This window comes from Callithrix jacchus, chromosome 5 (genome assembly GCF_049354715.1).
Source record: "Callithrix jacchus isolate 240 chromosome 5, calJac240_pri, whole genome shotgun sequence".
Lineage (NCBI taxonomy): Eukaryota > Metazoa > Chordata > Mammalia > Primates > Cebidae > Callithrix > Callithrix jacchus.
The window spans coordinates 72,562,984-72,578,812 of NC_133506.1; the positions used below are offsets into that span (position 1 = coordinate 72,562,984).

Sequence of the window (15,829 nt, forward strand, 5' to 3'; positions counted from 1 at the left end):
TTTTGTAAGGATTAAAAATGTGAAAACATATGGAAGGATTTAGCATGGGATCTGCCTTATAGTTAATGTTCAGTGAGTACAGAAATTGAATCTTGAATATTGGTTAAAGTAGAAATGAGTCAAAGTTTGTCTTCAGTATTCTCCTCTGGCCATTTTTTGGTACAAGCTTTTCTGGCCTCTCCCGGAGCACTGTGCCTGGAAGCTTCTCACAGTTGCTGAGGCCTCATGGCAGTGCCCCTTTGCTCCAATATCTTAACGTCCTAGCAAAGTTCCTGTGCTCTGTTGATTTTGTCAGGAACTTGCTCATGGTCGTATAGAGTCTTTAACTAATTTCAGAACTGACCCTTAGAGAGTATTTATTCAGTCTCTGGAGAGAAAATTGAGGACCAGACATGCCAGAGAACTTCCAGCTAGTAGTACAGCCAGAACCAGAACTCACACCTTTTTTTTTCTGGAGATGGAGTTTCACTCTTGTTTCCCAGGCTGGAGTACAACAGCGCAATCTTGGCTCATTGCAGCCTTTGCCTCCCAGGTTCAAGTGATTCTGCTGCCTCAGCCTCCCAAATAGCTGGGATTACAGGTGGGCACCACCTGGCCCAGCTAATTTTGTATTTTTAATAGAGACAGGGTTTCACGATGTTGGTCAGGTGGGTCTTAAACTCCTGATCATAAATTATCCACCCGCCTCAGCCTCTGGAAGTGCTGGAATTACAGGTGTGAGCCACTGCTCCCAGCCAGAACTCACACTTTCTACTCCTGAGCTTAGTGCTTTTTCTACTGCTTCTCAAGCTGGGCTATCAACTGGTTCCTTGTACCAAATTAGTGTACTTTGCTCACAGAGGGGATTCATGTAGTTTTCTTTCTTTCTCACAGTACTGAAGATGAACAAGAAGAAACATTGAAGGAGTCACCAAAGGAACTGAAAGAAAAAGACATGTATGGTCACCAAAGAGAGTTTCCTAGGGATGCTTGTGTAAAGTCTTGATTTTGAGGGACTGGTATATCCTTGTTTGTGAGAATCTTTCAATTTTTATGTGTAGACTTAATGTGAGCATGGTGCTTCTTTCACCAAAAAGTTATCAAATTGATGATATGATTTATAACTAATAGCGGCTTACACTCAAGGAAATGTAGTGATGAAAATAATAATATAAGTTTATGCTTAAGGTAGACTAAATCTGTTTTCCACAAAATATCCTGGAAATATAGAATATTTTATCTATGGAAATAGTTTATTTTTAGCTGCTGAGATATGTTTAAAGTTACAGTATCTGGCAAAGAAACTCTCTATGATGCTGGATGTGGTGGCTCATGCCTGTAATCCCAGCACTTTGGGAAGCTGAGGTGGGTGGATCATCTGAGGTCAGGAGTTCAAGACCAGCCTGGCCAACATGGTGAAAACCCGTCTCTACTAAAAATACTAAAATTGGCTGGGTATGGTGGCACACACCCCTACAGGCAGGAGAATTGCTTGAACCTGGAAGGTGAAGGTTGTGGTGAGCTGAGATCATACCATTGCATTCCAACCTGGGCAACAAGAGCAAAAGTCCATCTCAAAAAAAAAAAGAAAAATCTCTATTATAATAAAAAAAATATATATATATATATATAAAGTTACAGTCTCTTTTAGATATATTCTTTAATATTCTCTCTCTCGTTTTTTTTTTTTTTTTTTTTTTTTTTTTTTTTTTGAGATGGAGTCTTGCTCTGTCACCTGGACTAGAGCGCAGTGGCACAATCTTGGCTCACTGCAACCTCCGCCACTTGCTGGGTTCAAGCGATGCTCCTGACTCAGCCTCCTGAGTAGCTAGGATTGATTACAGGCATGTGCCACCATACCTGGATAATTTATTTTGTATTTTTAGTAGAGACAGTGTTTCATTGTGTTGGTCAGGCTGGTCTGGAACTTCTGACCTCATGATCCACCTGCCTTGGCCTCCCAAATTGCTTGGATTACAGGTGTGAGCCACTGAGCCTGGCTAATATTCTCTTTAAGATGTATAAGATATTCTAAAATATTCTCTAATTCTGGCCTATTGACACATTAAAAATTTTGCTAAGAGTATACTTAAAAAGTATCTCTCAGGAATATATTCTTTGATTTTCTAACCATCTTCTCATCATTACTGTGTGCTCTTAATTCTTTAGATCATTGACAGATATTCAAGACCTGTCTAGTATCTCCTGTGAACCAGACAGCTCTTTTAAGGAAGCTTCATGCAAAACACCCAAAATAAACCATGCACCTACCAGTGTCAGCACTCCACTCAGCCCAGGTAATCACAGGGAAGAGAAGAACTTACAGCCCCAGCCCCTTGGCTCTGGGAAACTAAGCCATGAGATCAGAGCCGGTGGCTGTGTTGTCACAGTGCAAAGGTTTTTTCTTGGTGCCAAAGCTGGGTAATCCCATGGGAGGCCAGGTGACAGGGTGGTGGTGATTATTGGGCAGCCATTAGTAGGTTTTACTTAGAACTGCAGTGGTAAAGCCATGCAAATGCTAGTTCTCCTCTAAGCACTACTGAATTTAGTGCAAAAGCACTGGGTTTTGTAGGGTTTGCAACTTAAAACAGTACCGTGTGCTTAAACTTTATATAGTTCTTAGGTCCTGCAAGCATATGCAACCAGCATCAAATATCCTCTCTTTAGTGGCCTTATTTCCAGTATATTTGTGGTTTGAAAAATCTCCCTTGATTTTATTTTGATAAAGTTTAGAGTCCAAGTTGAGAGACTATTATTTTTTATACTGTGAGGAGCTGTGTCTCAGATTAGTGATTATTTAAATTATTAACAATTTGGAAAATCCTTGGTATAGGTGTAGTTTTGTGGGTTTGGATGTGTGTGTGTGTGTGTGTGGGTGTGTGTGTGTGTGTGCATTCTTTTTTTTAATGTACATCATATTGGGGCAGAAAAAAAAACCAAAATGCAGGAAAAGAGGAAAAAAGGATAAATGATGTAAAGGATTCAGACAGTGACCTCCCTCTTTTCTCCAACAGGGTCAGTTTCTTCAGCTGCCAGTCGGTATAAAGACTGCCTTGAAAGTATGACATTGCAGGTAAAGACAGCGTCTTCCTCTTGCTGGAACAGTCAAGAATCTATTCGAACTTTGTCTGATGAATTTACAAGTGTCCGAGAGAGAGCAAAGAGACTGGATTCTCTCCTTACTTGCTCCGAAACTCCCCCTTCAAGACTCACTGGCCTTGTAAGTGTATCTATTTCAGGTTACACGCTCAAGGAGTCAGCCCAAAGGGCCCAGTGACTCAAACTGCCAAGATTTATCCAAATTCATTAAGAAAGCAAGAAATAGGCTGGGCGTGGTGGCTCACGTTTATAAACCCAGCACTTTGGCAGGCCGAGGCGGGTGGATCACGAGGTCAAGAGATCGAGACCACCCTGGTCAACAAGGTGAAACCTCGTCTCTACTAAAAGTACAAAAATTAGCTGGGCATGGTGGTGCACGCCTGTAGTCCCAGCTACTCAGGAGGCTGAGGCAGGAGAATTGCTTGAACCCAGGAGGCGGAGGTTGCGGTGAGCTGAGATCGTGCCATTGCACTCCAGTCTGGGTAACAACAGCGAAACTCTGTCTCAAAAAAAAAAAAAAAAAAAAGAAAGCAAGAAATAAGCTGGGTCCTCTCCAGGCTTCCCGGGGACTCCTCTCTTGAGTCTATATTGTGGGAGGCTTAAGTTTTGCTTCCTCCTTGAAGCTTCCCCTGGTTACTTCCCTGAGAGTTTTGATTGCTCTGTACTGTTCCCTGAACTTCTGAACAAATAACCTGCAGGAAAAACACTTAATTGTATACTGCCTTCTTCTCCTCCTCTTTTACTACTGCTTCTTTTTTTTTATTTTCCTTTTTCTCTCCCTCTCTCATATGTGTAGTCTCTGCAGGAAAACTACAAGTTCTGGGCAGGCATGGGGGCTCATGCCTGTAATCCCAGGATTTTGGGAGGTTGAGGCAGGCAGATAACTTGATTTCAGGAGTTCAAGACCAGCCTGGGCAGCATGACGAAACCCCATCTCTATAAAAGACACAGAAAATTAGCCGGGACATGGTGGCATGTGTCTGTAGTCCCAGATACCGGGGAGGCTGAGGTGGGAGGATTACTTGAGCCCAGGAGTCAAGGCTGCAGTGAACTGTGATTGTACCACTGCACTCCAGCTTGGGTGACAGAGTGAGACCCTGTCTCAAAAAAAGAAAAAGAGAAGAAAAGTACAAGTTCCTTTTTTTATGAAAAATTGATTGCCAACTTTTTTGGCATTTGGCTCAAAAAAAAAGGTCTCACTCTGAAGTAGGTAAATAAAGTATGTGTTCATTTAACAAACTGTTAATTGGGCAAATTCTAAATGCCAGGCACCATGTCAGGCCCTCTTTGAGGCATCCAAGTGTGAATAAGAAAGACATAATCCCTGCCTCATAGGAGCCCACTGCCTAGTGAAAAAGACAGGCCTGATGTAACACAGCGGTAAGTACTGAGTGCTGAGGAGGCAGTTAGGGAAAAGAAGCTTCCCAGGCCAGATGCAGTGGCTCACATCTGTAATCCCAGCACTTTGGGAGGCTGAAGTGGATCATTTGAGGTCAGGAGTTCAAGACAAGCCTGCCCAACATGGTAAAACCCCGTCTCTACTAAAATTACAAAAAAAAAAAAAAAAAAAAAAATTTTAGCTGGGAGTGGTGGTGCATGCCTATAATCCCAACTACTTGGAGAATTGCATGAATCCGGGAGGTGGAGGTTGCAGTGAGCCTAGATTGTGCCACTGCACTCCAGCCTGGGTAACAGAGTGAGACTCTATATCAAAAAAAAAAAAGAAGGCTTCCCAGAGGAGGGGGCATGTGAATGAGTTTTTCGTGACTTACAAAACAATTGGAAATGACTGAGCTGCATATGTGTGTTTAGCTCAACACACATGACAGTTACCATGTTTATCTCTTACTTATAGAAAAGATTGTCTTCATTTACTGGGTCTGGATCCCCCAGCCTTGCTAAGGTATGTGACACATCACTACCTTATGCTACCCAGAGAAGGAGCCTGTCTAAAGGTACCCTGTGTTTAATATCAAAATAGAAGTTTAAGGAGGCTTGAATTGATGCTTGTCAATCTTTGATGCCATGTTAGGTTCGGACAGAAATGCTGTTTTCCCCTTGATTAAAAAGTAAAGTTCACTTATTGTAGAAACCTTGGAGAATAAATAAAAGTTTAAAAAAGAAAGTGACCACACTTTTTTAACCTCACGTACTATTTTTTACATATCTTTTTTATATTTTTATAAATATATCATAATACATTTTAGCATAGTGAGATCATATTGTATATCAGTTCTGGACTGCTTTATTCCCTTGATATATTTTGAGGCTTTTCCCTTGTCATCAAAAATTATTCATAAATATATGTAGTAGCTATGTAATAGTCTATTCTTCATATTGCTTAACCATTTTCTTTTCTTTTTTCTTTGAGACAGAGTTTCACTTTTGTTGCCCAGGCTGGAGTGCAATGGCTCAATCTCAGTTCACTGCAAACTCTACCTCCTGGGTTCAAGCGATTCTCCTGCCTCAGCCTCCTGAGTAGCTGGGATTACAGGCATGTGCCACCACACCCAGCTAATTTTGTATCTTTGGTAGAGATGGTGGTGGGTTTCTTCCTGTTGGTCAGGCTGGTCTCAATCTCCCAACCTCAGGTGATCCACCCACCTTGCCCTCCCAAAGTGCTGGATTTACAGGCATGAGCCACCATGCCCAGCTAACCATTTTCTTATGTTTAAGATTTATATCGTTTTTGAATGTTTGCTCTTTGTACATAAATTTTTATCTGTACCTCTGATCCTTTCCTTAGGATAGACTCTTAGAAGACAGTTTCCAAATCGCAAGATCTGAGAATATTAGCAATCTTAAGGCATACTACCTTTATTACTTAAATGTCTTCTGTCTTTGGTATAACTCTTGGAATTTCCCTCAGGGGATAGGATAGGAAGCTGTGAATTATGCTGAGGTATTTTGGTTAATGTTATAATTAAGCACTTGGGGCGAGACCCAAAGTATGGTTGCCCCTAAATCCCCTGGCCTGATAATATTTAGTTAAAGGCCTTCTACTTTGTGCTTTTGTTCATTTTGGTTGTCCCAGAACCTCTGTATTCCTCCAGCAGCCCTGGTCGAGACTGAGCCACTTAGTAAGAATTTGTAACTTACCTCCTTCAAAATCCTTAGGAAGGGAGGGGCATAGATCAAGCACTATTGGCGTAAGGGCTGATGTAGGAAAGGAAAGGGATTGGTGTAAAAGAGGGTAGTAAAGGCCATTCACATGTTAGGAGTTCTCTACTGGGACTGTTACATAAGAGGCTTTCTTTCTCCTTGTTTTGTTTCATCATTGAGAGAAATCCTCAGTCAAGTCTATTTGATAGCCTAGGAAAATTCAGTTCATGTCCAGGAAGGTGTTAAGTCATTTTCCTGTTTATCTTTTTTAAGAACTAGTAGAAGCCGTCTCACAGCATCACATTGATGAACTGCCACCACCGTCTCAGGAGCTACTTGATGAAATTGGTAAGAGATGTTCAATACAGAATATATTTCTTGGCCCTGTTAGTTTCATCACTGACCACAATATGGTGTCTTTGTCTCAAGTACGAACACTAGTATAAAAGGCCCCATGAAGGCCTGGTTGAATATAGGAAGGGGCAGTTTTCCAATAAAATGAGCCACAGCCTGACCGGGATGATTGGCTTGTATCAGTTGTCATTTTGTTACTCAAAGGACTTACGTTGATGAATCTAAGAGGAAATAACATATAAGTGGTTTATTATAATGAATTTCTTTTATGAAAGAAGTTCTTATCTCCTTTCAGAACAAACCAGCCATTCCTTGGAGGCCTGAGGTCCAGCTGCCCAGGCCAAGACACCTGTACTTTCAGTTTTGCCATTAGCTGTAGGTATTAAAGGTATTGGAATTGTGAATAAATCCCCTTCCTAAGAACAGGGAAGTCAGTGGCACAAAACCTAGTAAGACTAGAATTTGCAGGCAGAGACTGAGCAGTACTAAACAAATTTTATATGCAGCTGATTGACTGACCCTGTACAGCTGGTCTGATGCTTAAAGTAAATGTTACATGGTTATGGAAACACTGGGGGGCAGGTGCTCTGTTTCACTAGGAAAGATCCGACTGCTCTTTTCTTGACAGCCTGGCCAATCAGCCCCTCACCTTCGGAAAATGCATCTCATCAGAAGGTTGTTGTGAAGATTAATTGTGAACATTAATCTTGAATTAATGTATGCAAGTGCTTAGAAACAGAACCTGACTCCTAGGGTTCTGCAAGTGTTATGTATGATCATCATCATTTCTATTTTGAGTGTTGTGTGGGATTTTGTCATACTTGAAGAATTCCTTTCAAACCTGGAATGCCCTAAAGCAGTGGTTCTCAAATTTTATCAGGCATCAGAATCACCTGAAGGGCTAGTTAAAACACACATTGCTAGACCCCCAGAGTTTCCGATTAAGCAGGTCTGATATGAGGCCCGAGAATTTACATTTCCAGCAAGTTCCCAGCTTATGTTAATGCGGCTAGTCTAAGGATCACCCTTCAAGAACCACTGCTCTAGAGAACAGCAGGACATCCAAAGGAGGAAATAAGTTTCTTTTGGCTTTTGTGTTGTGACAGAGCTCTTAAAGCAGCAGCAGAGCTCATCCACAGTGTTGCATGAGAACACAGAAAGTGATGCAGGAATCACTGCAAATGGTAAGTGAACTACCTACATCCTTTTCATCATGTTCTTGTAATGCTGTTCTTGGCAACACAGTGCTACATATAGGGAAGTGTGACCTTGAGGTCAGGCACAACTCCACCTCAATTCTGACTTTATAGTTATTTGTATGACAAGCTGTTTTACTGTTTCTGAGCCTTACTCCTCTTAATCTGTAAAATGGGGATAATAATTTCTATCTCATGACGTACGTATTAGCTCCATGTACAGAGCCATGTACAAGTATTAACATTTTCAAATATTAGCAAATGTTAGTCCTCTTCCCTTTATAGGACTGCTGGCAGGATGGAATGAGATAGCATAAGTAAAATGCTTGGCATACATTAAAGGATACATCTCTTCCCCACCCAAATTCCTTTCTTGGAGCTCCAACTTAGAAACTTCTAACAAGTGAGCACAAGATGGTCCCCAAAGTAAATGTGTGCAATTTGTTTTCATGGTTGCTTGCCTCCTCTTTTATGTGCCCTTTCTTTCTTCTGCCTCCTCTGTCCCCTTTGAGCATTGGCACAAGCCAGGTTTCCTGTCGCTTCACCTGGTACTGAAAAATCTCCCAAGACCCCAGAAACAGCTGCTGCAAATACAGGTGGCCTGCAGACTGCCACCTGGCCCCCTGCTTTCATGGGAAGAGAGGAGCTAATGCGTTGCATACTTCAGGGACCACTGATTGGCATTAATTTTTGCACTCTATTTTAAGGCAACTTTTCTCAAAAAATTTTTTTTTGTTCTAATAAAGTTAATTCTTTCAACTGTTTTTAGATCAAAGGCACTTAGAAGAACAAGAAACTGACAGTAAAAAAGAAGATAGTAGTATGCCTTGGTCCAAAGAAGCTGAAGATCTAGGAGAGGACACAGACAGGTAACAGTAAAAGCTGGATTTTTGAAAGGATTTTAAAAATTGCATTAGTTTATATTAGTTTTTTTTAATATTGACAAATAAGAAATGAAAAAAGTGGTCTTTTTCCATAGTACCTAACAGCCCCTATTCCTAAAGGATTACCTTTTTAAAAAGGGCTGCTTTTTTTGCTTTAAAAAATGTTTGTGATAAAATATATATAACAAGATTTATCGTCTTAACCATTTTTAAGTGTACAGTCCAATAACATTAATAAGTATATTCACATTGTTGTGTAACTAATGTCCCAAACCTTTTCATCTTGCAAAACTGAAACTCTATAACCATTTAAAAACTCCCCATTTTCGGTTGGGTGCCATGGCTCACACCTGTAATCCCAGCACTTTGGGAGACCAAGGTGGGTGGATCACCTGAGGTTGGGAGTTCAAGACCAGCCTGACCAACATGGAGAAACCCCATCTTTACCAAAAATACAAAATTAGCCAGGCATGGTGGCACTTGGCTGTAATCGCAGCTACTCAGTAGACTGAGGCAAGAGAATCACTTGAACCAGGGGTGGTGGAGGTTGCAGTGAGCTGAGATCGTGCCATTGCACTCCAGCCTGGGCAACAAGAGCAAAACTCTGCCTCCAAATAAAGAAACAAACAAAGCACCCAACTCCCCATTTTCTTTTCTTCCCAGACCCTGGCAACCACTATTTTACTTTTTGTTTCTATGAGTTTGACTACTGTTGATACTTTACATAAGTGAAATCATACAGTATTTTTCATTTTGTGACTGGCTTATTTTAACTTAGCATAATGTCCTCAAAGTTCATCCATGCTGTAGCATGTGTCAGTGTTTCCTTCCTTTTTAAGACTGAATAATACTATATACCATGTTTCATTTATCCATTCATCTGTTGATGGACATTTATGTTGCTTCCACCTTTTCTTATGGTGAAGAATTTTGCTGTGAACATGAGTGTACACATATCTCTTTGAGATCCTGCTTTCAATTCTTTTGGGTATATACCCAGAAATGGTAGTGCTGGATTATATGGTAATTCTATTTTTAATTTTTTGAGGAGCTGCCACACTATTTCCATAGCAGCTGCCCCATTTTACAGTCCCACCAACAGTGCACAAGCGTTTCAGTTTCTCCATGTTCTTTCCAACACTTGTTATTTTCTCTCATTTTGTCGGGGTGGAAGCTTTTTTTTTTAAAAAGTAACCATACTAATGAGTATGAGGTGGTGCCTCACTGTAGTTTTGATTAGCCCTTCCCTAATGATTAGTGATGTTGAACATCTTTTCATATGCTTGTTGGCCATTTATGTATTTTCTTTGGAGAAATGTCTGAGTTCTTTGCCCAGTGTGTGTGTGTGTGTGTGTGTGTGTACAGTAGAGATGGGCTCTATGTTGTCTAGCTGAACTTGAAGTCCTAGGCTCAAGTGATCTTCCTGCCCCTTCCATTCAAGTAGCTGGGACTATAGGTGCAAGCCACCATGCCTGGCTCTTTGCCCTTTTTTTTTTTGAGGTGGAGTTTTGCTATTGTTGCCCAGGCAGAGTGTAATGGTGTGATCTCGGCTCACTGCAACCTCCATCTCCCAGGTTCAAGCCATTCTCCTGCCTCAGCCTCCCCAGTAGCTGGGATTACAGGCATGTATCACCACACTCAGTTATTTTTATATTTTTAGTAGAGACGGGGTTTCACCATATTGGCCAGGCTGGTTTTGGACTCCTGACCTTGTGATCCACCTGCCTTGGCCTCCCAAAGTGCTGGGATTATAGGCATGAGCCACTGTGCCCAGACTTCTTTTTTTATTTTTTGAGACAGAGTCTCACATTGTTGCCCAGGCTGGAGTGCACTGGGGAATGAACACTGCTCACTGCAGCCTTGACCTCCTGGGCTCAAGTGATCCTCCTGCCTCAGCCGCCAAGTAGCTAGGTCTACAGGCTTGTGCTACCATTCCTAGCTAATTTTTGTATTGTTTTGTAGAGATGAGGTTTCACCATGTTGCCCAGGCTGACCTCAAACTCCTGAGCTCAAGTGATTCGCCCACTTTAGCCTCCCAAAATTGAGATTACAGGGTTCGAGCGTAGTGGCTCATATCTGTAATCCCAGCACTTTGGGAGGCTGAGGTGGGTGGATCACTTGAAGTCAGGAGTTTGAGGCCAGCCTGGCCAACATGGCAAAACCCATCTCTGCCAAAAATATTTTTTAAAAATTAGGCATGGTAGCACACACCTGTAGGCCTAGCTACTCAGGAGGCCGAGGTGGGAGAATTGCTTGAACCCAGGAGGTGGAGGTTGCATTGAGCTGAGATGGCACCACTGTACTCCAGCCTGGGTGACAGAGCAAGACTCCATCTCAAAAAAAAAAAAAAAAAAAATTAAATTCTTTTAACTTGATCAAAAGTTAGCTACTCTTATTGTTGTATCTTCCTTTTGCAAAAGGGCCAGCAGTGCTGACCACAGATAGATGCTCCGCAGATGCTCGGTCATCTCAATGCCGTGAATGGTCAATCCAGGCACCAAGCCAGAGTGGAAGATATTTTTTCAGATGGGTGGGAATTTCAGGCCTTAAAATACTCTACCCTGAATCTTCTAGTTTTTTCTTGGAAAAACGTGTAGGAAAGCATGTATAGGTCCAGCCTCAGGTAGAAAACTGACTCAGTGACCTAGAATTGAGACAGAGTCTAGCATCAGATTTGGGGAAGCAGTGAACTTGAATAGGCACTGAGGCTTTTTGTCAAGGGATTGAAGGACTATTTCAGTGCATTTTTTTTTTTTTAAATTTGAGACAGAGTCTCGCTTTGTCACCCATGCTGGAATATAGTGGTGCAATCTCGGCTCACTGCAGCTGCCAACTCCTAGGTTCAAGCCATTCTCCTGTCTCAGCCTCCCAAGTAGCTGGGATTACAGGTGCACACATCCATGCCTGGCTGATATTTGTATTTGTAGTAGAACTGGGGTTTCACCGTGTTGGCCAGGGTGTTCTTGAGCTCCTGACCTCAAGTAATCTGCCCACCTCAACCTCCCAAAGTTCTGGGATTACAGATGTGAGCCACTACGCCTGGCCAGTGCATATTTCAATCAGATCTAAGTAATCTTTATGACTCCAGACACAATCTTACTGAGCTCTCTTGTTTTTCATATGCATAGTGAAAGCACAGGTTATAAGGTCCCTTTCCACTGTAAAGTGTTAGGCATCTTTGTCGAGGAAGATAGGAAATGACTGTTGTCTTCATTCTTTTCACTTGTCCTTGGACAGAGCTCACTCTACTCTGGATGAGGACCTGGAAAGATGGCTGCAGTCACCTGAGGAGAGCATGGAGCTACAAGACCTTCCCAAGGGATCTGAAAGGTTATTGTTCCCCAAGAGGGGATCCTTTTCTTCTTTTTCAGGAAGTGGGGTTAGGTTTTAGACTTCTCAGAGAATGAATGCCTGGTGATGGCATTACATTGATTTAGATAAACTAGCCCTGACTCCATCTGTCTGCACTCACATTTGCCCCTCTTCCTCTGACCACCCGCAGTACTCAAGATATTGATTAGCAGATTCTTATCAGTATAGACAGAGGCTTCTAAGTTTGCTGTATCTTGGCCCTGCTACCTTTGACATTTTCATCAGCCATTTGAATTAAATCAGAAAAGGCATGCTTATCAAATTTTTAGACAACACAAATCAAGGAATGAATGCTGATGTGATGAGTGATAGACTGAGGATTCAAAATCATCTTGACAGATGGAAATGTTAGATTCTATAAAAGATAAAGGTCAAAGATTCAAAATTACAGAATGTATGAGACCTGGCCTAACTGGAAAAGTCATCAGAAGCTCCTGCTCACTATAGTTTCGTTGAGGGCAAGACATATGTCTTATTTTTGTATGCCCAGCACTGAGCCATGCATCTTAAGACATGATGAGAAGTCAAGAAATTCTTCCTGAGGAAGACATGGGCATTGACTTTGTGAGGCCTCAGTTTGATGAAGTGCTGAAAAGGTCAATGCAGCATTGATGCTGGATATATAGAAATGTACTGTCCAGATGATGGGAATGTATTGTTTAGAGGACTCCTAGGACACACGTGAGGCTCCTTTCTGGGTGTCACATTTTAAAAGAGATATTAACAAACACAAGAGTGTGGCCACAGAACATTCAGAGGTCTGGAAACCATGTCATGAGAACAGCTGAAGGAGCTGAGAAGCTCAGTGTGAGAAGAACAGATGGAGAGGAGAATTTGATAGCTGCCCTCAGATTCCTGAAAGATTGTGAAGCAAAGAGAGTCAGCTTACTTTTCTGCCCCAGAAGACTGACTAGAGACTAGAAAGTGCAGAGTAACAGATTTTTATTCAGTAAAGCACAAACCTAATAGCTACAGCTATCTGATAAAGGGAAACAGCTGCCTTTACACTTACTTTAGCAATGGTTACTGATGCTCAGGCAGATCATTTGAGGTCAGGAGTTCAAGACCAGCCTGGCCAACATGGTGAAACTCCAAATGCCTGTCTTGGGCATTTGAACAGGGGCAGAAGATAACCCAAAGGCTTCCTCCAGTTCTTGAGCCTGTGATTCTATTAGTGAGAAAATATTAAGAGGGGAAAAACCCCTTTTCACTCTAGCTGGTTTTATTTTCTCTTTCATTTTACATATTTTGTTTGGACTCTGCATCAAATGAAAACAGAAGAATCCCTAAACAGTGTTATTTTGGTTCAACCAGCATCCACCAAGCAATGACAGTATGCAAAGCACTGTGCTAGGGGTTGGAGGTACCACAAAGAGGGATAAGATGGCTCTGTCTATAAGGAGCTTCCAGCTGGGTTGGGGAGATGGTTTCTGCTTAGTAGTTTGACAAACATGGTCTTAAATTGTGAGATACTTAAATTACTTACGTATTTCACTTAGAAGAGAGTTTTGGGAAATGAAGATAAGATGATAAAATACACGGTGGTTTTGAAAAGGACACCAATCAAAACATAAGTAAAATGCCTTTTTTTTTTTTACTTTGAGGCGACGTAGCATAGTGGTTGAAAGTAGAGTCTAAGCCGGACTGAGTCTGAAGTCAGCTTCCAGCTCTAGGAATTATTAAGTGTGTAATTTAACTTCTCTATACCTGTTTCCTCATTGCTTAATGGGGATGGCAATGGTAAGTACCTTATATAGTTATGAGAATTAAATAAGCTAAAATAAATTATAGCTCTTAAACCAATACCTGACCCACAGAGAACACTTTTGTTAGTGCTAGTTATCATGGTTTTTTTTTTTTTTTGAATACAGTCCTGTTTCCTTGGCTGTTAATGCATATGTTTTCATTCCCTAAATCATTGTTGTTAAAGGGAGACAAATACCAAAGATCAAGAAGTTGGTGAAGAGAAGAGAAAAAGGGAAGATAGTATCACACCAGAGAGAAGGAAATCAGAGAGTGTTTCAGGGACTTCTGAAGAAGGTATGAATTAATGAGTGTTTCTAATGTAGTCTGTAGTCCTTGGGCTTTGATGTGCACCAAAGTTATTTAGAAATGTTCCCCAGATGTTATACATAATCCTCTTACCTTTGATAATTTATCTTTCCCTGCAGTTCAGCCTAGGTTTTCTGTTAATTTCCAATCATAGCTTTATCACAAAAACAGTAATAACATTTTTTCTTTTTTTTTTTTGAGACTGAGTCTTGCTCTGTCACCAGGCTGGAGTGCAGTGGCACAATCTGCGCTCACTGCAACCTCCGCCTCCTGGATTCAAGCGATTCTTCCGCCTCAGCCTCCCGAGTAGCTGGGACCAAAGGCACATGCCACCATGCCCGGCTATTTTTTGTATTTTTGGTAGAGACAGGGTTTCACCATGTTGGCCAGGATGGTCTCGATCTCTTGACCTCGTGATCCACCCGCCTCGGCCTCCCAAAGTTCTGGGATTCCAATTCTATTTCTAAAGCAAGCTTTTGCCCAGTCTCATCATCATTATCTTGCACATTGTCTGGAGAGATGTTTTGCTTCTAATTGTCCAACATCTTCAAAAGAGTTTTAAATTTAGCTCACAAATCTAAATCTATTGCTGCAAAATCCAATAAGAAATAATATTTTATGAAATTTAAATGGAGTCTACAAGTAATGTGAAAATTATAAATTAATTTTAAAGCTATTTTGATAGAGCTTGAAGGCTTCTGATATGCCCTTTACAATGATACTCTCCTATATTTAAGTTCTTCCTACTCAGGGAATTAAGAGATATTAACTCTTTCAGGTCATCTGGTATTCCTTTTATCCCTTTCTGATTTCCTTCTCATTCTCCCCATCTCTGCCCTGCTTTGTGCCCCAGAATGCTGGCCTGAGTGGACTGCATGTCCTGGGCTTCCTGTTAGCCAGCAATAGGCCCTAGCAGAAGATGATGGGGCTAGAGAGAAGTTGGGGTATTACTTTGCCTTCCTGCTTACTTTAGCACCTTGTGCCTGGTAGAAGTGGTGTTTCTCCACAAGTGTGGCTTCTATAGGCAGCACATTCTTTCCAATTCCAGCTCTTATTAGGCTCTAGTAACTAACCTCTCATCTCCAACACTCAGTTCCTTCAGACTTAGTCTTCCCACTGTTGCTAATCACTGGATGTCTTGACATTCCTTGTTTGTTCCCTTAACTTTAACTAAACCTCTGTATGTAGTCACTTCATTAAGGATCTTTCTTTGAACCAGCCATGAGTACATTCAGTTTCCTTGAGAACCCTGACTGCACAGGGTCCAGATTGTGTAGGCATTTAGCTATTAACAGTATTGATTTAACTGAGAAGATGATACAGGAACTTGGTGAATTAGTGTCATTAGTGTCCATTGCTGCAGCAGAAAACTGTAGAATATTAGGAGGGGAAGCCCATTAACTGTGTTTTTAGAAATAGTCTTATCTGGCAGAATAGAACAACCATTGTAGGTAAAACAGTCTACCCTAAATTAGAGGAGCACTAATATGATACTGGCACCCTTTGACCTAGAAATTAATCATGTGGTTTTTTTTTCCTTCCTCTTATATTTCATCAAGATGAGCTAAAACCCTGTTTTTGGAAGCGACTAGATTGGTCCGAACCATCCAGGTAATGAGATACCAGATGTTTGCAGATCAAAACTCACTGTTTATAGACGACAGAAGCAGACTTGAAAACATTTACATGTCTAAATACACATTAATGACAAAGACTTGAATGCAGACAAAGTTGCTCAATTTTTAAATGTTAGTGTTTATAGTTAATTAAAATACAAAGTGAGGCTGGGCA

The 15,829-nt window shown here is 41.2% G+C and overlaps 1 protein-coding gene across 22 annotated transcripts in view; it reads left to right on the top strand.

Moving 5' to 3' along the window:
* The window catches only part of LOC128928139 (inactive serine/threonine-protein kinase TEX14-like), a 113,408-nt gene that overhangs the window by 93,179 nt on the left and 4,400 nt on the right, over positions 1–15,829 (top strand). For 13 of the 22 annotated variants that reach the window (XM_078372792.1, XM_078372791.1, XM_078372798.1 and 10 more), the window contains 10 exons: positions 874–936; positions 2,149–2,276; positions 2,994–3,199; positions 4,934–5,033; positions 6,454–6,528; positions 7,641–7,718; positions 8,500–8,599; positions 11,852–11,944; positions 13,917–14,026; positions 15,598–15,649. In XM_078372792.1, the coding sequence (XP_078228918.1) occupies positions 874–936; positions 2,149–2,276; positions 2,994–3,199; positions 4,934–5,033; positions 6,454–6,528; positions 7,641–7,718; positions 8,500–8,599; positions 11,852–11,944; positions 13,917–14,026; positions 15,598–15,649 (1,005 nt within the window). Of the gene's footprint in view, positions 1–873; positions 1,013–2,148; positions 2,277–2,993; positions 3,200–4,933; positions 5,034–6,453; positions 6,529–7,640; positions 7,719–8,499; positions 8,600–11,851; positions 11,945–13,916; positions 14,027–15,597; positions 15,650–15,829 lie in introns of those variants that run through there. The other 9 variants (XM_078372794.1, XM_078372795.1, XM_078372801.1 and 6 more) reach the window with 5 other exon arrangements.